General features: G+C 40.5%; 1 protein-coding gene across 5 annotated transcripts; it reads right to left on the minus strand.

The window, feature by feature from the left end:
* Window positions 1-1,248: 1,248 nt before the first annotated feature.
* ndrg2 (NDRG family member 2) lies at window positions 1,249-22,844 on the minus strand. Of its 5 annotated transcripts, none has more exons than XM_048970934.1 (17): window positions 22,660-22,844; window positions 21,691-21,992; window positions 11,099-11,189; window positions 10,258-10,299; window positions 10,007-10,112; window positions 9,443-9,563; window positions 8,658-8,720; window positions 8,125-8,185; window positions 7,745-7,831; window positions 6,793-6,849; window positions 6,491-6,591; window positions 5,579-5,617; window positions 5,333-5,384; window positions 4,963-5,010; window positions 4,834-4,869; window positions 4,643-4,694; window positions 1,249-4,106 (listed from the first exon to the last, which is right to left on the minus strand). In XM_048970934.1, the coding sequence occupies exons 3-17, from the start codon at window positions 11,168-11,170 to the stop codon at window positions 3,943-3,945; spliced, it is 1,101 nt and encodes a 366-aa protein (XP_048826891.1). In that variant the 5' UTR covers window positions 11,171-11,189; window positions 21,691-21,992; window positions 22,660-22,844; the 3' UTR covers window positions 1,249-3,942. The 5 variants fall into 5 exon arrangements, with proteins under 5 accessions (XP_048826891.1, XP_048826893.1, XP_048826890.1 ...); XM_048970936.1 differs by lacking the exons at window positions 21,691-21,992; window positions 22,660-22,844 and adding exons at window positions 16,507-16,602; window positions 17,593-17,836; XM_048970933.1 differs by lacking the exons at window positions 21,691-21,992; window positions 22,660-22,844 and adding exons at window positions 16,507-16,670; window positions 17,593-17,836.
* Between the last annotated feature and the right edge of the window lie 1,385 nt (window positions 22,845-24,229).

Raw genomic sequence — 24,229 nt, forward strand, 5'->3', positions numbered from 1 at the left:
AAGTAATGATGTAAGTGTAAATATTTGGAATGTCAATAATACGATTTGTGGCAGCGGTGATCTTGGGATTTGACCCTTGCGGGGGGGGGGGGGGGGGGGGGGGGGGGGGGGTTCAGCCACCTGCAGAAATACGGGACACCATTCCCAGATATCCATGATGACTAAATTTGCTGGGGGGGGACCTCCACAATATATTTTGCCAAATGTGGGGTATGAAAATACAGGAAAAATTACTAACTAGCTAGAAAAAAAATATTTTCAGTGGGACTGAAAAATAACATAAAAAAATAGGCTGACTAAACAGAGAACCACCTACGATTAGCGTAGACCTTTAAAATATGTACCAATTAAACAAAATACATTATTTTTCACAAAAACTAAGGTGCGGCACGTGTGAAACGTAGCCAGGATCGCACAGGACCTGCACACAAATGCCAATGTTGTCGACATAAGGTAGAAATATGATAATGCAAAAACGAAGGGCGGGCACTTACAATTGCAAGGGGACTTAGTGGTTTCCTCCACCTAAAATAATACTTAAATTGCTCTGAAACCAAAGCTTTCTGCTTTTTTGTGCCCTGGGAACAAGCACCTCTGTGCTACATGCCAACGTGACTAGAAAAGATGGGCTTTGTCCTCATGAATGGGCTTCGCTCTGTATATTTATATACCTTTACAAAAACCGTCGTGTTTCTCCGTGTCCCATTCCATCCCACCGCCTTTGTTTGCTGCACGGTTGAATTTGTTCTTTCTTTCCATACGCATGTGATTTTGTTGAGGATAATAGATTAACGATGCCATGAAGAATTTTCTAATCCTGTTTGTAAAAGCTGTTATTTAGGGTGTGACATGAAACACCAAGCCTATTGCCATATCAGAAAAATTACTCTGACACATATTTTGAGATTAAGGTTAATTTAATCAAAATGTATTAGAAACCTGGATCACTTTGGTTTCATACATATCATTTATCAGTTAACAATTAACTCAGTGGTTTAGACTTGAACATTTGTAACAAGCCTGTCGTTAAGGCTAAACTAAGTAGTACATCAGAATTAATTTTTCACTACTAAAATGAACCCCATGGAAAAGCACGTTTTTGAAAGTACTGTTAATAAAGCACATTGGTAATTACTTGATTGGTGTGTCAGTTTATATATAATTTAACGGTAATATATAAAGAGCTCACTTGGTGTTGTACAGAATGAGTGCATAACTATTGCCATGATTAAGCAAAATAAAGAGGAATTCATTTTCCCAACTTTTATTAGCTTTACTTAAGATATTTTTGTTGTTCAACAGATTACACAAGAAATTAGCCACACTATTCAGTTTGATTGTATATCGTTATAATTATTATTTGTTAATTATATTACTTCTTCCTGTTTAGTGCTAAAGCTAAAAAAGTTACACAATTATTTGCACACCACTGGCTATCCTGTGAAGATACAGAGATAATAAACTAACACTTCACAGAGAAAAACACAGATGCTCTTAGTAAAGAAAAAAATGGGAAAAATTACTTATAAAAAGGCAAAACCCAAACTGGATGTGCAAACACATTCAGATGTCTGTCTGATTCTGGCAACATTGTAGCTCCGCCTATTTCCATATTTGGTAGACTCTTCCAGGTCGTTCACTGTCACTCAGGGGGATCTCTACACAGTCTTGTTCTTAAAATGCAGTCATGTCTCTCACAAATCATCAATCTTATCACTGCAACAATAATAAATCATTCAAGCACATGCAGATTACTGCGTAACTCCTTCCCATCCTCCACACACCACCATTGCCCGCTCCATGAATACATCCTGCTAATTGGACTCAGTCCAAAAGAAAAACACACACACAGACAAAAATGCTTGCAAAAATACTTCGGGGCAAAAAGTTGATTGCTGGTAGCTAAACCCACACACATGCATACTGGTGTGTCCCACAGACATCCCTATCTGTAAGGATGTGTAATTTGTGTGTTCAGCATAGGGAATTATCAGGGCAGTATTTAGCTTTATAAACATTATGAATCATTAATTAAATGCATAGTAGACACTAACCCAAAACAACATAGCTTATAATTTTACATGTTATCCATTTTTACAGTAGGATATCCCACCAAAGAAGTTACTCGCAATCTCTTGGCCACTATTTTAACTTAACAATTTGTTTAGCAAAATAATTTGTTAAAACTCATACAGGGCAAAAGGGACTATAGACTGGTGTGGACCCTTAGCATTCCTAAACGGATGACTTTGGGATAGGTGTTAGCCTTTGGCAGTCAGTAAGGACTCAGGAAGTGGTACAGGCTCCAGTGCTGGGATTAGTTGGCTGTGAGTGAGACATTTATGTTCCTTCTCTACTGATTTGGCTGATTATCTCCAAACCCTATGCAGTGGATTGACAGTGACTGAGTAGATGTTACCCAGTAGCATCATTATAGATAGCTGTGCATTCATCATATTTTCCTGTGCTGCCTGTATTTACTTATCTTTAGAAGTGATGTGAAGGAGACTCTTCCCCCCCCCCCCCCCCCCCCCACCCCTATTTACGATAGATTTGTCCCAAGAAGCAACACTAAATACTACAGCAGATCTCACTGTACCTATTACATTGGTACATTTGGGAGTTCTACTTTTATCTAATATCTAAATGTTGTTAAGGAGCTGGCCATGACATATTTGGCTGATTTCTTTGTTTCTTTGTTCTGTAACAGTTCTATGATTGGTGGGCTGCCACATGGTGCTGCAACTACCCTCATTTTGTTTAGAAAGTGTTCCTTTACAGACAGCATCAGCCCTGATCCTATTTGCTCATTTCTTCCTCCAGCGTCTTCCTTCCACCTTCTTGTGCCACCCATACGTTTCATTTTTTCCACCTATAGGATCATGCATCATACAGTGAACTTTCAGACATAATGAAAATTCAGGCATGCAGTTTCATATGAGATCAACTCCATCCCACTTACCAGAAGGCCCAAACACACACACACAAAAATGTACAACCAAAGCATTTCACCAAGAACATACACAGAAAACATGTCAAGAAAGTGGAAGCTCTGGAAGTTTAAGGTAACTGTACACAGTTCAACATAGTTAAGTCAGTGAAACCAGACGCTGGGACAGAGATCAATCAAATCAAATTAATGGGTTAGGCCGGTCACACAAATAGACTGGGCCATGTCCTATCAGCTCAACCACCAGAACTCAACCTACAGTCTCCGGCTCCAAGTTTATGCCTGCTGCCACAAACCATGGCAATATCACAAAATTAAAACACATTCAATTTCAAATCCTGGGTAAATATTACTATAAGACAGACAGACAGACACAGAGAATTTATGTTAACACTATTTCTTTTATGTTTTTTGCTTAAGTGCTATATCACAATTTGAAATTAAGAAATACATATTGCCTAATGCTATATTTTTTATCACTGTTATTATTAATAACAATCATAATATTAATAGTGCCTATGTCTTGTTTATGATGTCAATCTTTGTCCTCAACATTATTTTAATCACTATGGCGGTGTAACACTTCTGTTTACCTGACCTAAAAGTTGCACACCAACCTTGTTTTCTTTTCTCAGAGGCTTCCCTTAGACACACTAACCCCGCCCACAAAGTCAAAGGGCTGTCATGTGACACAGTGATAACCTGACAGGAGAGAAGGGGTAGAGTGGTGGGAATTCATCCATTCTCTGCCTCTTGAGGGGTATTGAGATGATGATGCGGTGTGGTGTGTAGAGCAGGTCTTGGGGGGGGGGAGAAGGGGAGAACTCTCTGTCTGTCTGGGGGCACAATACCTCTGTCGCTTTCTACATTCACAATGAATGAAAATAATAAATGGCTCCTCACAGAATATTGCTGTTAATTTTTCAGGGGGAAAAAATGGCTAAATGAATGTGATCTCTGGATCCTTTACTCTGCCTCGGCTCCCCTTGTGTTTAGCAAGACACCTCCATGGTTTGGGTGGGGCTTGGGGGCATCTGCCCCCCCTGTGAGCTCTGGGACAGGGTGCGGGAGCGCGAGCGCGAGCCATCTATGGAGTAGGAAGAGGAGAGGGAGGCGGTTCGGGACCGGGAGAGCCGTGTCATGCAGGATGACGCCACTGAGGGATACAAGAGAGAAAGGAAGAGAAATGGAGAGGAAAAGGAAGTTATCAGGAACTACACAACACACTGAAATGCTACATATGACAATTCTTCATATTCATGAGATACTTAAAAATACATTTGATATTATAGCAGGTATTACCATCACGAACTATAGCAGTTAGCCTGTTCAGTTATGTGATGAGTTAATTTGGTGTTCTCAAATTAAGTGAATTCACAGAAGAATTTGTTTATCGGTACACACACACACACACACGTTTGTATTGTAACTTTGTTGTGACTGTCCGTTCATTACTATAGGAAAACTCCTAATCCCAACAATAACGTTAATCCCTCCCTACCCAGCCATAACCTTAACCATAAACCAAGCAAAATTCAAGACTTTTGACATTTTTAGTTGTTTGATTGCAGTCATTAGGAAACTGGTCCCCATAAGGTAAAAAAACAGGTATTCATCACGTTGTGGGGACATTTGGTCCCCACAATGTAAGGTATGCCTGGACCACAGACACACACACACACAGTAACTTACTGTATCCCATGCCCTGGATAAAGTACTTAAAAGCCTCCGTAAGTTTGCTGGGCTGTAAGGAAATGAAGACACATGGTTATGATTTTAGTGGAACACAAGGGGGCTCAGAGCGGAAGTAAAAAGGTGGTCACATCAATAGGAATAGCTCTTGAGGGACTACTCAGTCCGGGATTGGAATACTTGTGTCTCACCTGGGTGATCTGAGGAAGGCCACCGCCATCTGCCATCTGAGAAAACATGGAACAAGTCAGGAGAGTGAGTCTTGCATGGAGTACCATTATTTGTGCTGCATTTCACTAACAAGGAAAAGAACTCGATACCTTAAGGAATGAAGTTGTCGTTGGATCTAGCCTGCTGTTGCACTCCACCTAGTGGGCAAATGAGGAATATAAATGAACTACACCCACACTTTAAAGCTTTAATGCAAATCTCAAACAAATAATCACAGGCAGGTGTTATTTCCTTTCGCTTTACTACGTGTATAATTCTGCAGTTGAGGGTACGTTCAAACAGGTTAGTTTAGAAGCCTAAAGGTGATTTCCATCCATTCATCTATCCATCTTCTAAATGCTTATTCTGGCCAGGGTTGTAGGAGATCTGAAGCTTATCTCACGTGACATAGGGCACTAGGCTGGGGCATTTGCTAGATGGTATGGTTATCTGGTGACTATAAGAGTATAATCCTTTTACCACTGCCTCTTCGTGAGGGGCCTGGTCTCCTACCACCAGCATCACAGGGCATCTGGGGGTAGAAGTGAATGAAGTGTTACGGAGAAGAGGATCATTCTGAGGTGAAAGCAATGCAGGAAAAAAGTGTTAGTGAATAACAGAAAGAGGTACTACTAAGGAAATGCTGTGCTACAGTTGTTGAGGAGGAGGTTAAACATTGCATTTGAATGGAATGTTTATGGTTAAAACTGAAGGGCAGGCTCTTACTTTAAAGGGCTATTTCGATCGATGTTCAGATCTCTGCGACTAAAAGAGAAAGACACATTCACTGAAAGTTAATTACTGCAAAGTAGTGCCTATATTCATCAGCATGTGTTTGTACAGGTGTTCTGTGTGCATATGTGTATGCACAAATATATGTGCAGATCAGTTACTATGAACACTTTCACGCCGCAGAAACATTTTTTTCAGGAACCAGGAAGTTTTGGCATAACTACACCGCAGGAACTCAGTCCGACTAGTTCCTCGGAGACAGTTCTGGAAACCTTTTTTTACTATCTACTCCCTTTTCGTTTGAGGTACTTTTCATTTGAACACTGGGGTGATGCTTACAGTGATAAACTTAAAGATTGGTTGACCACAAGCACCGGAAGCACTGGAACTTGTGGGGAAATATGGAAATGTGGGGAAAACATAAAGTTACACAGCACAAACTGAGCAGATGGAATTATTTTTGTACCTCAATTTCATTTAATGAATCAATTAATACATGTTTTTGCTCGCATCTCCATTTTTCTGTATCGGAAAATTTGAATGATTTCTGACATAGTGGTGTAACGTAAAATAAAAGTGTGTCCCCTTTTGATCACGACTGATCCCCCCAATAACTAACAAATAACTAACAAAACAACTTGTTCACCCTCCACTGTTCTGTGGTGGAGGTTTAGTTTCATGTGATAATACAAATGACGTTTAACCTACAAGCTTTTTGCATCCCCCATACTTATTTAGCATAAAGGTCCCAGTTCCTGTCATGCGGTGTGAAAGCGACACACATAAGTGGGCAGTGGCTACATAAGTCCTTGGACAAGATAGCCCAGGAACTTGTAAACAGATTCCAGAACTTTGGTGTAAACGCACCTTTTGTGTGCAAGTGAGTATATGTGTGTATGAGTGTACCTGTTATAAGTCTTCCAGAAGAGTTCCACATTGGGGAGATTGGTGGATTTCGAGAGCCTTTCCCTTTGTCTTTGCACTTCTGTGTTCGTAGACAGCTCTTCCTACACAATAGAGCCGTTTCACGACTGTTACAGAACTATACACAAAACTTGGTGAGGTGTGAAGTCTGTTCACAGACAGGCTGACATGAAGGACACAAAGTCAGATATAAATGCAGGATAACAGTCGCACGGAGATGCAAGAGCAGACACCGAGACACAACGCTGGCATAGGCACATACAGAAAGACACAGAAGTGTGTACCTGGCTGAAGAGGTGGCCCAGTATCTGCTCTGTGAAGGAGGATGTCAACGTGGTTAACTGGAGGGACAAAGATTAATGCCAAGCACAATTACACACTGTCAGCTGTAGTGTACATATAATAATACAAGTTTTACGTTCCAACACCAAGAAATGCCTATCACCCATTTAAATAATAAAAATAATAAACATTATCAATACTATACTGTGCAAAAGTCTTAGGTAGACAAAGAAAATGTTTAAATCGTCTGCATTCTGGTGCAGAACCATGATGTCAAAGTGTGAAAACTCTTGAAAGTGTGAAGTGTGAAACCTCTCCGAAAGTATTTGCAGCAACCATCTAATACATAAGTGTATTTTTTTTATGTTAATCAATAGCATACCGTCTTTGGCTAGTCAATACTTCACTGAGTCCTTGACTAATTAAGTCAATTAACTGATCTGAAATTTAAAGAATACATGGAATGGCTGGGGTTCCTCTGAGGAGATGTTTGGGAAGTTGTGTTTTCCAGCCATTCCAACTTTTTGGAGAATGTAAGAACTTCTTTAAAGTTTTTATTTTGTTCGTTTTTATTTGCATATGTTGTTGGCTTTGAGATGAGATGGCATAAAATCATGCTTCCTCATCATATGCTCCTGGAATTCAAAACTCACTCAGTTGTTGTGTAATCCAATGAAGAACTTTCATTAAATTTCCAAAACACACTAAGACCACAGAAATTTTCTCACAAATGTATCCCAGGTAATGAGTAAATTTTGGAAATTTGCTCTTCAATTGTGTATTAATTCCATTGCCCAGCAAACATGAGTGAATCATACCTACATTAAAATTATTTATTATTATTTTTATTGTTATGTCATATACTGGGTATTATGGCAGAAATACATTACTGACCGCAATGAATAAATGGTAAGAAGTCGGAAAGTAAACAAGTTATTAGGGAGCGACAGTAACCTTTTGTGCTGCCCAGTCCATCCAGCCCCGAGCATCTGGGTCAATGTTGATCAAAACCAGGCCTTCCACAGTGTCTGGGCTGTCCAGCTGAGACAAACAACACATTATTATGCTAATGCACAATGCAGGAGAACTCGCGCACGCACACACACACTTGCAAAATGTACACTCCAGTATACCAGATGACCATTAATGCTAAAACGTACCCTAATTTCCTAATACTGCACTCATCCTGATTCACACAAATTGACACTAAACCCAAACACACTCATACTCTCCAATGGAGTCATCTGTAAATTCAGTATAATTACAGACGGTAATATTTTTATGCAAATGCAAATCATTGCTAAATGGTCCGACATTAGCAACCAGAGACTTACAGCAAACTTGGAGAGGACATATGCGCCGGCGCCCACGCCCATAGCGATCACGCTGCGGAAACTGAGAGCACGAGAGAAGGGCCAAGGGTTATGAGTGACATCAGCACTCACGCTCGCCAACACAGATGTAGCTCTCATTTCTACTACCCTCACACAGCTATGATACAATGTACTACTCCCCTATGCTGTACTGCCACATGACTCTTTCTATCCCAGACTGCATAAACACAATGCAACCACCCGGGTATCAATATTTAGCTAGCTTCTAAAATTACAAATAAAAAAAACACAAATAAATAGCTACAAATTCAGATCTACAAATATTGGAAAATGTATGATTTGTTGATTGCCACACATTTTGTTGTACTTAGGAAAAAATATTTAAGTACTTTTGCGTCTTCTTTTTCTTGCCCAATGATTTGTGCATCACTATAATTATCTGCCATAAAACATGTCTCTACTCTAATTGCATTAAATGTACAGAAGGCTTGGAATGAACTGACAGTAACTATGGAAGACATGCAAAGACTCACTTAAAGTACTGCAGAACTGAGGGAATCATCTGCGCCAGCTGCTCCATGGATGGATACTGGTACCTGTTCAAAATACATATATGTACTCTGATCAACTGTTACAGTCAAGGGGTTCCTACTCCATCTGCGATCAATGAAGCCTTTATTACTCAAATTGCAGACTGCCCATTGTGATCTCAAACATATTGTATATGTCCAGCCAAACCATACCGAAATTATGTTCAGCTGGAATGTGAGGCAAGAGGGCACTGTATTACACTGGATTGCACTGTGGCCTCAAAGCTCCAGCTCTGCATCACTGTGTATGTGACGCTTACCTGTTTTTCCCTATGTTTGCATGCGTTTCCTATAGCTATTTCATCCAAAGACATCTGGTTACATTAACAAGTGTTTCTAAATTACTCTTAGCCTGTGTGTGTGCCCTTAGAGTGCATGCCCTGAGATGGACTCGCATCCTATCCAGGGGGTCTTTTGCGTTGTGCCCTGTGCTTTCTGGGAGCTTGTTTACTACCATTGTGGGTACGTTTACAAGTATTTTTTTTTTCTTGAAAAATGAAAACAAATTAATTTTCACAACGTAATTTCACGAACACGGACAACTGAGCATCGAAGGAATCTGGTAGCAGCAAGTGATGCAACATTTGAACAAGCCCAGATATTTTCCGTAAGTGTAACCTTCATGACAGAGCACATGAATTATCGGTGCACGTGTTAACGTAAGCCATTTTTAATGCAACACACCCAGTGTTACACAACACACTCTGTCAGTGCAGCAGAACTCTTACCCTGCTGGGTACGTGGCCGCCTCCTCCTCCTGTCCCGGGGCGTCTATGTGTATCACAGTAAAGTTTTTCACGATCTCCTGCATCTCCTCAAAATTAAAGAGGGTGGAGAAGCAGCTTTTACCTGTGAGAAGATGGGAACATCAAATATTTCAAATGAATACATGTGCTATAATAATGTAATCACCTATAACAAATACCCCCTGACGAAGAGAGGGAAAATCCATTTGGACATGGATGTGATAATAAATTCTGTTTTTTTTAAAGTCATAAGAGGCTCAGAGTTTTAAAGGAAAGAAGAATAGCAGACAAACAGCCAGGAGCAGGGCTGCCCCAAGGGCACGTTTAGTGGTTTTAGCCTCCCTAAAAATGATCTTTGCCCCCCCCTGCAAAAATAAATTTACACGAATACATTTAAATAGTGTGTTCACATTAATTTCCATTGAAATCAAACCCCACAAATAAAGAGTGAGCCCCCTCTTCATAAACGTCTAGTGACGCTCTTGGTCAGGAAAATAGAAAGGAGGGATTTCGGAGTATAAGTGGGCACAGCAGGGGAATACTCACTCTCCAACCCCACATCATGGTAGGTGAGGATAGCAGGCCGCCGGGTGTTCACCGTGCCATGCAGGGTGACGTGAATATCTCCATGCGGGGTCTCAATGGTGTGTTCCTGGGAGTACAGCAAGGGGAGGTCACGCCCATTCAGATATACACAGACCCACTGCACATCTACAGTATACCTGCACTGTACAGTGACAGCTACAGTATACCAACTCACTCACTGGACTGCCTGTGCACCGCTTTCAGGATCTTACCTTTCCCTGGTCTAGCAGTATTTGAGCAGCCAGCTCAGCCTCCTACAAAAACAATACAGTCACAGAAATGAACTAAAAATCACCTCTGACAATAATATTACACAAGGAGTGACTCAGGTGCGTTCAGGATGACAAGCAGAAAACTCTAAAGAAACTAATTAAACACTAACGGCTGCTCAGCTGAATTCTTTTGACTTCTGTGTCATTTCCACCAAAGCTTTGTTGTTCAGTAGCAGGGTGGCAAAAAAAATGGGAGTAAATGATTAATCAACAGCCACGTTATATAGCAGATTCCTTAATTCTCCCAGACGGGCAGCAAATCGGCACTGGCAAAAGCATTACCGAATGCGTATGTGCACTTGCTTTTTTCTGTACCATAATACTTTTATGTGTTAAGCAGCATTTCTAGTGAAGTTACTGATCTAATTACAGGACAGCAGCCTATTTGTCGTTTAGGCACAAACACGGCGGATACAATATGATACTTTACATGAAATTTAACATGTAAATTTTAAAGACCTTACATATTCTTTGGTGAGAGTATCTCTCCATGTTAATTTGCACATTTGTGTTAAGTACATCATCACATATGCAACATACTGGGAGGAATCATGCAGTTTGGACCCACAACTTGTGGCCAGCAGAGCTTGCAGTGGGAGATTCAATGGTTTAAAGACAAAGGCCACTCTGCCATCTTCCCGTCATTATTCTTCTCCCAGTTAATTCACAGGTCAGTACAGGCTGGGGCATTAACTTGTCTGTGGAATGACCATGGAATGTAACACCTCACTCTGTAGTATTTACTGCTTTAAATATTTAGATATAACCCCTGTTCTCTCACCTTGGAGTCAGCCTGACCAGGAAGCAGAGGCCTCTCTTCGGTGATGGCGATCTCCTGCAATTCACTCGTCATCTCAGCTACTTTCAATTTTCTTGAAAATGTTACAAAAAGACAAAAATGGCAGTCCAATTAGCACAGTAATACAAGTAACCCGTTAAATCCATGAAGGCCCTGCTTACACATTTAATACGCTACTCTCCTGTGGGGAAGAGTGCAGAGGAAATGTTTGCCAGTTAATTAAACCATCCAGGGGAGAATAATTCACGCATTTGATACAGAAGGAAAGCTTTTCATAGTCTGTAAACACCCTAGATTGCATTACGTCATTGTCTATAAGTTCATCTGAATAACCATCCATCCATCCATCATCCATATTTTATGCCTGCTTATCCTATGCAGAGTACTGGGGCTACAGAGCCTGCCTTGGATGCAACGGACACAAGGCAAGAAATAACCTACTGTAGGATGGGGCACCAACCCATTGCCACACCATTCACATACAAATTCACATCTCTGAAACTTCAGTGTATTTTTGCACTGAACATGCAGATCTGGACCAGAGATAGTAACCACTGAGCCTCCGTGCCACCCTGTCTTCCAAACATAGTCTAGGGACATGGACTTTCATATTTCTTTCAATACCGGTTGCAGAGAATTCTTAGGCACAAAGAGCATCTCCTTTGCAGTTCATTAAAATAAATTCACCCAGTGAACAAAACTTTGATCTTTCAAAAGCTTTATGCTTTCTGTGACAGCAACAACATATCAAGCCTTTAGTATGTGAGAACATCACTGCCAAGCTGCAGAGGGAAACAGCCGCGAGACCCAAAGTGCTGCCCGACTTGCCGCTACCACAGGGAAGTTCGGCAAAATGCGGCAGGCGCACGGAAGCAGCCAAACCACCCAGACAGGTTCCGAGCCCAGAAGAACATGTAGAAGGATGTTCTCAGCATGTTGTTGGAAGAGAGACTAGAAATGCCAGAAAGAAAGAAAAACACACTGTCATCAGCAGACAAAAACAATCTGATCAGAGCTTTAAACCTCAGGTCATGAATAGACATGTTTAGTGTGAATACTAATAGCCTGCTAGGTGTACCTTTAACACTTACTAACCTTATTAAAAATTAAAAATTGGCAAAGACCTCTGATAATTACCAATGGCTTCCAGGTTTCTTATCCTACCACCCTAAGCATGCTATACTGTAAGTGTAATGTAAATGTAAAAATATTTAAATCATACTGGAGACAGAAGTAAGCATTGAAAAGGCTAAGAACGGTGGGCTTGGAGTTACTATGGCAATGCGACAACTGTCTGCTTGGGGCAATTTGCCACTACAAGGCTTCACTACTGAGAAATTGTCCTAACAGCACAAAAAAAATATCAGCCGTTCAGTTTTTGGCATAGCTACCAAGAGCAAACTTTTGTCCCTTCACTTTCTGGATCAACTGCATTGTTGGCAGGAGATGCAATCAGGCGGGATAATACTGCCCATAGAGACACTGCAAGAAAATTCAGCGATACTTTCAGCCTTGTTTGATACCTACCAGCTGTAGCTGATATGCCTGGGTTGTTACCCACTGTTGCGCTACTGAATTTACAGAGCAAACACTGTTGCTATTGCTTCTATGTACACGTATCAAATTAAGGGTCATGGTGCACCTGGAGCTTATCCCAAGAAGCAAAGGGCACAGGACAGGAGACCCTGGAAGAAATGTCAGTCCATTGCATGATAGTAGTTATAATAGTTACACTATAACATAGGACATATAGCTGAAATATAATAAATTAAAACAACAGGCCCATTGCAGTGTGTCTCTACTTGCAATTAAACTGCAATAGAGAGAGCGTGCTATTCTAATCTGTTAAAGCAAGATCATATGGGGCATGAAGAGGAAGGGCTGCTGAGGGCACTTATGGCCTATTGTTCCTGCTACTGTGAATCCTTTGTTCAAAAGGCTTCGGCTGTCATCAGGCACAAAGAGAGGAAAGTATGGTGGAGGGTGGCAACGCGTCATGAGATGCAAGTCTCACTAAGTTCCAAACAGAAACCATTAGTCACCATATGCCCAATTGCTGCAGTTGTTTACTATTTATGTCACATTTGTCACTCTCCCGGTGTCCCACCCACATCCAGTCTTCATTGGCCAGATATCAAAAATCGAAAAAAAAAATGTCTGATGTAACTAAACACTGCCAGTCCATGGTATACAATATATATCTGGGTACAATGCATGGTGTTTACACAACACTGGGATATCAGAAAAGGACACAATTGCATAATTATTTTGCATTAATGCCCATACACATCCCACCCACCCGCCCTCTCTTTCTCTCTCTCTCTGTCACACACACATACACACACGTTTGTATTCATATACCACTCATTTCCATGGGAAAAACCCTAATCCTAATAATGACAACCTTGACCCCTACCTTAACCATAAGTAACCATTTTGGCATTTTTACTTTTTTGATTGCATTCACTGACTTTTATAAAACTGAGGTTATCCAAATGGGGACCTGAAGAAGTGTCCCCAAAAGTAGGGAAATTTCAGGTTTTTTCCGCACTTTGGGGACATTTTGGTCCCCAAATGTGATCTTTGCAAACCCACATATACACACGCACATGCAGTCCCCCTCTCCAGTTTCCTCTCCCCTTCGCCGCTTAATCTCCACATTGCCCCTAAGAGTAAGCCAGTGTGCTCTGGAGCGTGTGAGGACTGTTTAATGCATGCGGGAGCAGTCTGTCACCAGGGCGAGAGGCAGAGAGAGCCACAGAGAATTACAATGAGACAGGGGGATGGACGGCCGCAGAAAGACTAATGGAAGCAGAGGTGTAAAGAGAAACACAGTGTATGGGGGGCAAATTTACTGACAGACCCAAAAAGCAGAGGTAAACACAAGTAATTAGATATTATAATGAGTAAACAAGATCAAAGAGACACACAAAGGGAGAGGGAAATCAACACCAGGGATAAAGCATAATTATTTAGATTCACAAGTTTCATCACTCCAGCCATTAATTGCTTTATCTATTCTTAGGTCTCATTCCTCAATTCTGTCATTCTTGGCCATCAGTTCCAGACCCTGGAGGTCTGGGGTGGTGGGCTGTCTGTCCTCCTCGGTCGATTATGCGAGTCCTTATATAACAGCAATATTGACCAGTCCCACAATTCAGTCTCACCAGCTTTATTAGTCCATAAGTTAATTCACAAGGGTCTTCGCTCCTCTGATGCACTTCACATGTATCAGAACTTCTGGCATTTACTTTGCTGCTATTGGTGAATATTTATTATTCTCAGGGACGTCAGCACATTTAAGGTCCTGAAAGATTCTAAAATCATGTTTTGCTCTGATTTTTATTTAAACTACTATTAAATTTAATTTTAAAATTAAAATTTAATGGATATGTTTAGAGAAATTCTGACATGACCCACTCCGTCCCTGCCTCCCCATACAAGGATGATGTTCATACCTCAATTCTGGGCAAAATTAGTGTATGTTTGTCTAGGTCAAGCTGGATCTTCCAGCCTTTTAGCCTTTCTTGCACGTGTAATTTTAGATCCCAGTATTTGTGCTGCTCTGGTACCACTCCATGTAAGGCTGCACCCATCTAAGGCAGGGTGTCGCTCAATCCCCACCATCAACCTGACCGTCACCGATCGAACTACATGTGGATACCCCCAAAAAAATTTTTAGGTTGCCAGGAGAAAAACCTTTGAGTTGTACCAAGAAAATTAACTTGCAAAAATGAGATCACAAAGACAAAACTTGTCATGGCACATACATGTGACCGTGACCGGCATGTTGTTCTAGATTTCCTTCTGCAATATTTGCTTCTGAAACTTTAGCTGGACGGTGACAGGGCGCTCCCTCTGGAAGAAAGCAGAGCTGCGGGGAAAACGAGAGACAAACAGATAGATGGAAAGCCAAAAGCCCTCGCCACCATGGAGATCCTGAGAGATGCCAAGCTCTCCTCGCTCCCTGTTTTTGTCTCTCTTGCCCCTTCTCTTATTCCCACAGAATCACCTCAAAGGCTAAAAACTGGATGAAAAACACGGCTGCCCTGTGAAGCCTGAGCGGGACTCATAAACACTTTCTCTGCAACACTTCTACTCTAGACTCCAGCACTATCTGGGCCATTGCTTCACAGCGTGACCCAGTACAATCCATCATAGCACTACCATTATTGCCCAATACACCTATTCAAAACCAGAAAAATACTGACCTAACTCATCTAACTCAGTACAGTCCAAGAATAACTAATTTGTTCTCCTTAAGTTTCATGAAAAAAATAAAAAGAATTAATCTGGGATAAAGCCACTGTACAGGCTATAAACATTTTAGCAGTAAAATAAGCAGAATATCTCATCCACTATTAAGCAACATCTAATGGGTAACAGTTACACAGAGCTTTGTCTCTGCACAGTGGTTACACATTTTGTAGAAATACATTACAGATTTACATTTATTCGTTTTATGTATGCTTCTGTCCAAAGTGACATACGATTGAGGCAGATAGCTCATCAGAAGTAGCTGTCAAGAAGCCAACTAAGCATAAAGCAAGAGTTATACCATACGTTACAAAAACAACGCATGAACTTAAAAACAGTTCATGAAATCAAAGTGCAAGAATATAAGAGTATCCAGGACACACAGGAGAGCAGCTATACCCTGGTGAGAATTGCTCTGGTTAGGGTGGCAAACAGAACCATGTGACACGGTTAGGAGAAGGAGCCGGTGGTTTATTTGGGGTGGATTACCGGGACAGGGTGGGAAGAGGTTTAAAACAAAACAGCGATGGCACACAAGAACAAGGAAAAGCCGTCCGGGCAAGTGTCGAGCAAAGAAAATAAAACTGCAATTTGGGTGTGGGCATCGGGGAGGAAGAATTTTGGAGACAGGAATAGAATAGGCGTCAAATATGTCTCTGCATATTTATTCAGGATGAGGGAAAAACAACAGACATTTAGAATACTAGCACAACAAAGAAGCAGTGGATTAAATGACTACAATACTCCTGTTCACTCAATTCAGCCCTCGCTCTCCTACAATAAGGTATAATAGTTACACTTTTACATAGGACATATAGCTCACAGTGCATTCTGAACCAAACTAGGAGAATCACAACCATACATACTCCTTCATATCCCATGCAAACAGTCATATATCTCTGTTACTTCCATTCTCAACCAATCACATCGATCCATAACAAACTGGCTGTCTGCCGTGTAACCAAAATATTCCAAGCCTCAGTGATTTTCATCCACTCTAAAGATACAGCTAAAAGAAACTCCAGACAGCTCGTCATTTTCTTCCATCTTATATGCTACACTAAAAGCAAACAGCAAGGCCAAGCTCACATTAAAAAAATATTTTGTTAGCTGAAGTCTGTAATCCCACTGACTTGTTTTAAGCAGCTGTCGCTCTGAGTCGTGGGGTCCTTGGGTTACTGTTGCCGCCGCACTGTCTCGTCCATGAAGAGCCCGGTTTACCGCACGACCTAGCAGGCAATGTGGTCTCTCGTGGGTACAGTCATCAGTATATCCTCACTCATTCCAGGTGCCTTTCCTTAGACAGAAACAGCTGCAGGCATCAAGACCCGCTTGCCCAATCTACATTCCAGGCTCAAGTTCATTGCTCGATTTAGCCCTCCACACTGCTTCCCCCAACCTTGGCAGAGGTTAAGTTATTCCCAGCCCTGGCACCTCGAGCTCCTCCCTTATGAAATATCACATCTTTTTCCTGAGACACAAGTGTCAGTGTGCCTGCATGACTGACTATGCAAGTTTGCGTGCCAGTTTGACCAAACACACCCATTGAAGCATGTTTGTCAGTTTGATGAAATTTATGTACACAACTGCATGCTTACCTGCATGTTTATAAGTATAAGCATGTGCAATTTCCCCAGTCCCACTTTATCTAAGTATGAACACACGATGAGTTTGAGAACACACAGTTTACTTAAGAAAGATTATGTGACATCAGAACGGTGGTTTCAATATGAAAGCAGATACCACTTAGACCTTTGGGTTTGTGACACAGAGACATGGAGGCTAAAAACTGAAATAGCTCCCAACCGCAAGCTTTGATTTCCTACATAGACTGAAGAATCCTAACCTGAAAACTACAGCCGTAATACCTCAGCAAACAAGTCAGTCTAGACAATGCAAATTACTAATAATTACAACTGATACCAGAACCACTCGGGCAAAACACTTGCTTGTTTGCTGTCTAGTTAAAAAAATTGCACCAGATTACACAGAAGACCAAGTAAAAGGTGTATATTAAATACCTACCTAACATTTTGACAGTTTGTTGAACACAGTATTTTATCAGCTGCTTTCTTTATGAAAAAGACACTCCTGCAGATTTACGTTTCAAACTAGATTTCAAATGCAACTGTACCTTCCTGGATTTATAAAGGATATCACTGTTACATTATCATTATTTTTAAGTAGTTCCAAAGGTACTTTAATTCAAAGCAACTTACTTTAATCCAGAGCGAAGTACTTTAAAGTCGAGTACTTTATTACAGCAATTGTTTAGAAGCATTCTCTGGAGAAGAACAGCGAAACCTGTCCTGTGCTTTACAGGTGCAGTCTTCAGTTACAGGACCAGTTCCTTCGTCATAAAGCTACATGTCGCATTTGCCTGTGGGCCTTCAGACGTCACTGAGACAAAAAAAACACTGATGCTCCAGTCTTCGCCTTCAGCTGTGTTCTCTCACCTAAAAAACCTCTGCAAGTTCACTTGGCTTCAGGATTTCTGCTGCCGCACAACGATAACTCTTAATATCGTATAAAGAACATACATATTAAAAGTAAAAAAAGAGAAACAATTGCCACAAACAGCTCATTTGTACATTACTTTGGACAAAAGTGCCAGATAAATAAATAAATAACAAATACAAATGTACCATTACTGTGTTAGAGCTGAAAGACAGATCTATACCAAAGAGTAGCCAAGCATATTCACTATCCTCTTTACACTTCTTCTGTAATATTGCTTTCAATTTGCTTTGCTTTCCTGCTCTTTATATTACGTAACTGCACATTTAGTTCCTGGCTAATATCTGCCATACAGAAAGCATACAGAAAGCATTGTTTGCATTGTTTCTACCTTGCAGTTCTTTCAAAATCAGTGATGTTCAAACGAAACAATTCAGCAAATGCACCTTTCTTCAGAGACCATTACATGTATATTGGAGACTTGATTTATTCCACTGCTTTAAACCTCAAAACTTAGAAATAAACGTAAAGTAGCAGGCGGTTGATAAGTACTAGTGTGGCCGATTAAACTGACAGACTATCCAGAATAGTGTACATGCTTTTGTAATGTGGCCTAACCCAGGAACACCAGGCCATCTATGCAAGATAACCTCAATACATTGTTTCAGGTGTAAAAACAAACTCTTACAAAAAAACTGGAAGAAAAAAACAGGCTTGGCAGTTTAACACTGTTGTCTCACACCTCTAGGTTGGGAGTTTAAATCTTGGCTCTGTTTTGTGTGTATACAGTTTGCACGTTCTCCCCATATCATGCAGGACTCTAATGGCTATTCTGATTTCCCCCATAAACCAAAGACAGGCAATTAGGCTAACGAATGTCTGCAAATTGCCTGAAGAGTAGTGCTGTGCTTGTGAGTGTGTGCATGTATGTGCCCCTTGAATGGCATCCTTTCCAGGGTGTACCCCAGCCTTGTGCCCTAAGCCGACCCTGACCAGAATAACTGATTAGAAGATGAATGTATTGCAAAATATCAACAAATGTTACATAGAGAATGTTACGAGTGCAGAAGTTAAGTAAAGTGTAATTCACATAAGAGTTTGGTAGTATGCAGCGGAGCAACAAAGGCTGTGTATGGTGTGGATGTTATGTGACATACTTTAATGCTATGCTGATGTAATGTTTATGAGTATCTGTAAAAATGGTAAGCCGCCTCGCATAAAAAACATATGAACCGGTCTGCCTGGTTTTCTTTATATTTCATTCTCCTAGTTTGCTCTTGGGTGGATGCTTCCATACAGTTTTGTTTTCAAAATTTTACAAGAATTGCTTAGATAGTCAGCATTATAGTATCGTTTAAGAGGAACCCCCCCCCCCCCCCCAGTTGTCCATGACACATCTAATATATAAAGAAAGCTAATATACGTGTTTCAAACATCAAAAAATGAACTTAGCAAACAGCTACTTGACTCCATATTACAGTCCTTGTGACCCATCCATCCAGTTTCCAAACCACTTATCCTACTGGGCCGCGGGTGGTCCGGAGCCTATCCCGGAAGCAATGGGCATGAGGCAGGTAACAACCCAGGATGGGGGGGCAGCCCATCGCAGGGCACACAGACACATCAGTCACTCACAAATACACACCTATGGGCAATTTAGTAACTCAAATCAGCCACAGCATGTTTTTGGACTGTGGGGGGAACCCGGAGTACCCAGAGGAAACCCCACAACGACATGGGAAGAACATGCAAACTCCATACACTTATAACCCAGGCGTTATTTCTACTATATATCTCTTTTTAAAAAAGGCTTTGCTACATTAGCTTATCAGTATGTATAGGTCTATTCTATTCTAACTACATGAATTAGCATTAAATGGAAAGAACCGGATCTCCATTACTGGCACTTTAACATATCCTGTCTTTTAAGCTATGCAAGTCATTCCTCTTGTGTATAACTGCCAATGGCAGGAAAGCATAAAATCTTCTTTCATGCACTAAAATAATTTGCTACCATTTGTTTGGGAAGTCTAAATCAAATACCTAACACTGCAGCTTTGTGGACTCTATAGCTGAATTTGTCGTTCAATAAGTCTTTGAGAGTCTTCAGTATTTATAAATACTATCTCATCCTGATACAAACATGAAAATGTAAGTACTCTGGGCTGTTATTCATGTACATTTCTGTATGTACGAGACATTAAGTGAGACAAATAATTGATCAAATGATAATTCATAGTTAAATAGTATTAAGGAAGAACATATTTAGAATAACATCTGCAATTTGTTGATGTTTTCATTTTCTTTTTGCTTTGTTTAATGGTGTGGCGATGTTGGACAATCACCAAATACTTGTTTTTTTGTGTGCTAAAGAACATGACCTGATGATAAATATATATACCAAACCTTGTCTTAAACCTTTAGCCTTAATGCTAAAGTAATATTATAAATATAACGTGAAACTAGTTTATTATGCTCATCATGCAAAACTATGCCCTAATTCCCTGTGTACCCATTACATGATGCATTGCACAATGCATATTCATAACGCATTTATGTATTATTATATAGTATTAACTACTATTAAATTCAGCATGAAAAGAACACTTGTGCTTCAAGAGAGATTATTTAATTATTATATATAAAATATAATATATAATGAGTATTACACTAATCAGTAACAGTCCATACAGGTTCTGTCAAAAAGTGACCTAAACAATTTAAAAATAAATTCTCTCGGAATGAGTTGAAAAAAAGCAGTCCATCTGTGCATGCACAGACCCTGGGTAGCGCCTAAAAGCTACAGTATTGACCTACCCTCACCCTGCAGCGAAGTCCTTCTGTACTTACCTGATTTTGTGTCTATGTCTGTTTGTGTTTGTGTGTGCGGGGGGGGGGGGGGGGGGGGGGGCAAGTGCAGCTTATTACTGCCGGGAATAATGCTTCTCTAATATAAATGACTGTGAATAAAAGAAATCCATTCATGGATGTTGCTCCGTTACGGATCGCCAATTGAGGGCGCGGGGAACAGCACACCTCCGTTTGACATTGACACACTGGCAGTCGGTCTCCAACAGGAGCGAGTGCCGCTGCTTTGCATTAGCGCTCGGTGAGCAAACGTTCACCCGACCCAGACGCTCGTTTTACGACGCTCCCTTACCACAGCATACTTTTAGGCTATATTCAATTCAATTAAGATACATTTCTGAAGGCGTTGAGTGTCACAAATATTTATGAGGGAAAAACAACAAGAAGCTACGGGGAGAGTCAAAATAACGTAATACTGTTCGAGTTCAAGAGTAAATTGAGTTTGTAGGACTGGGGCTAGGCGGCACTAGATCGTTTTCATAGTGTTTTTTTTAATTGAGGCGGAGATCCGAACAATGAGTATAATACTAACGCCACATGTGCGCGTGATAAACATGTCGCGACAAACCCTGCTTCCCATAGCTGATCGCGTAATGGTCTGGAATCGACTTGTTATTGTTGTTCCCCTCTCGATTTATTTGCATACAAACGAATTAAGTATATATTTTCAAAGTACACAAAAAATGGCAGGTAAATGGGATTGCATGTTAAGCCAAATAAATAATAGCACAATAAAAGTCATACCATCTTAGCGTTCATTCCTTAAAAATAAACGCGCCAAAACCCATATGCGTGCATATTTTGCATAAAAGAATCGGGAAAACTATCTTATGTTTACATGCATCTGCACAGTTTCAAGATAAACACACGCATTTTCGGCAGGCTGGTATGTAAAAGCTATAAAATAGTAACATTCTCTATATTAGCATTCTAGTTTCATGCTTATCAGCATTTTATTAAATTCAGCAAGACACCGTTCTCCATTTACTTACCTTAAGTAAAAAAAGAAAATCCGAGAGGAAAAATACCTTTTTAAAAATATGTGGCTTATCTACATATAAACACAACTCTAGTCTTCTTGTCTTGACATATGGTGTTTTGCAGAGCCGGTCCTTTAGTCGCTGTTGATATATGTATATGGATATATGCGCTGTTTACTCCTGTGTTTTCTTCCTTTCTTCCCTTTCAAATTCGCTGTCTTTTTTTTCGTTCTTTCACCAGACAGAAAAAAAATCCCCACTGAAAATATGGAGCCGTCAATCAAAAGCCACGGGGAAAGTTACTTTAACAAGACCTAGGGGGAGACAAATAAGGTTGCCACATTATGAACGCATGTCCGCCTTCCTGCTTCAAAACATCGTCCAGACAAGATGAAATCCCCATTGCATTATAATTTCCTTTAAATAGAGCAGCAATATAGGAAATGGTTAAACGTGTCTTTCATGTAATATATCTAAATGTCTGTCGTCTTCCCCTTCTTGAAGCTGTTGGTAGACGCCCGTTGTTGAAGGGGCTCGAATAAAACGCGCACGCATTCCAAGGTTCTAGTTACAGCTGTGAGGCATATTCCACATTATTAATATGTGATTCAGTCATTATTACAGTACACAAATGGATACATCGCTCTTTTGACAGCCTGTGTATGCGTGATATTAAATTTAATGTTGCCTAGACTCAGATATCACCACAGTCGTTTCAAGTGTTACTTAATGTTCATATCCGAACCTTGCGCAATTTACTGGAGCACCCACAGTGATAAACATGCCAGTAGAGCAAACGAGACGAACAAAAGCCCTCGTTGATCGTGTCTACACGGTAATGGTGCGTATGTTTCATTTTACGGTGACAGAATACGAAACTTTGCACTGCCAGAAAAAAAACATGTATCCAAAAAGTATCAACACAAGCTGCAAACAGACCTCAGAAATGTGGAGGTGTCAGGCCATTAAGGCTATACTTACCGTGCCGTCATACAGTATCCAGTCTATAAATATAGCCACGGTGAACCACTTATTGCTTGATCTGTAAAAAGCAGGGGATCCTTGTTCGCTTTAATAAAAAAACGAAACTTTTCTAATTGCTTTTTATTCCGAGATACTGAATCATAACTGGAGGCCCGTTATTAAAACGGAAACAAGTATCTGAATTGCAGAAATATAATGACAACAATGCGTGAGCTCCAAGCGGAAAAGGCGTATTTTATTAAGGAAAAAGTTGCACGATCTGATATTTTACACAGGATGAAATTAAGAGGCGCAATGTTATTTTCCCCCAATAAAAAGCTAAACAGTCACTGTTCACTCGATTTTTACGAAAAATCTGTCATTTGTTGAACGGGATAGAAGGCTGTTTAAGTACGTTTGGTGTTTAACTGTGACAATAGTTTTGAAAACAAAAACCACATTCGCGACGAATTCGACCGTAGTGTTTAAGGGCCTCAGACGTGTTTGTGCGGTGGGGTTATTCCAAGCAGCGTGATCTGGTACTGACAACCTTAATATAATTTGCTTCTCTTCCGGTGCAAAGTAATGTTTGCCATTGATTACAAAATGTGTTTGCATTTGCGGTTTTAAAGTTAAGTACCTAATGTCCTTTTTTATCAGTAATTTATTTACCTGGCTTTTCTTGTTTGTATCTCACTTTGACTGTTTTTATAGTTCTGACTAGAAAACTTACTTTTGGCACACGAACAGGAGTGTATATATACAGGGGCACGTAAACACTACACTCCTTGCATCACAGTCTTTTATAAGTACCTGCAAATCACTGTATGCTATGCACCTTATTATTTTACTATTCACTTCGAGGGGCACTGTAAGGAGGGGGAAAGTTAGGACTATTCCCAGGGCCCCTGAGTAACAGGGGGCCTAGAAAATTTGGAAAATAACTGGATTGATCTGGACTTAAGTAGAATAAAGTTTTTTACTGTTAAGTTTTTCACTGTTAGTGTTATTTTAGTGTGCAAACCTGAAATGCCATGACAGGTAATGATGTTCTGTTGTTATCTGTATTTGCCAATAAACTTGAAACTTGACTGTTTTCTGAGCAGTTACTTTTTTTCCCAATATGTATGTCAAATCTTGGGGTTGCATGGTGCCGTCACACCACTAGGGTTTGGGTTTCAATCTTGCCTCTGCTCTGTGTGTGTGGAGTTTGCCTGTTCTACTTGTCCCCTATTCCAACTTACTCCCGCAGTCCAGAAATATGAAGTTGCTTATCTCTAAATTGTCGATGGTCTGTTTATGCCCTGCAATGTCCGTGCTGTACCCTAGCCATGTGGCCCCATGCTGCTTGGGATGGAATTTGTAGTGTGTAGAAGATGGATGGATGTCAGATCTGCGGTGTTGTGATAAGTACAGTAATTGTGGATTATTTTCGATCATTTCACTCAAACCTTCAATCCCACTAGTGAAACAGAGATGGAGAGGTTGAAGCCCACAACAGAGAATGTAAATGATAGTGATTCCCATTTAGTTTGACAATAGTGGGTCCGTCCATTTATTTCGTATATGGTTAGTCATCCTTTTCCAT

This window comes from Brienomyrus brachyistius, chromosome 12 (genome assembly GCF_023856365.1).
Source record: "Brienomyrus brachyistius isolate T26 chromosome 12, BBRACH_0.4, whole genome shotgun sequence".
Taxonomy (NCBI): Eukaryota; Metazoa; Chordata; class Actinopteri; order Osteoglossiformes; family Mormyridae; genus Brienomyrus; species Brienomyrus brachyistius.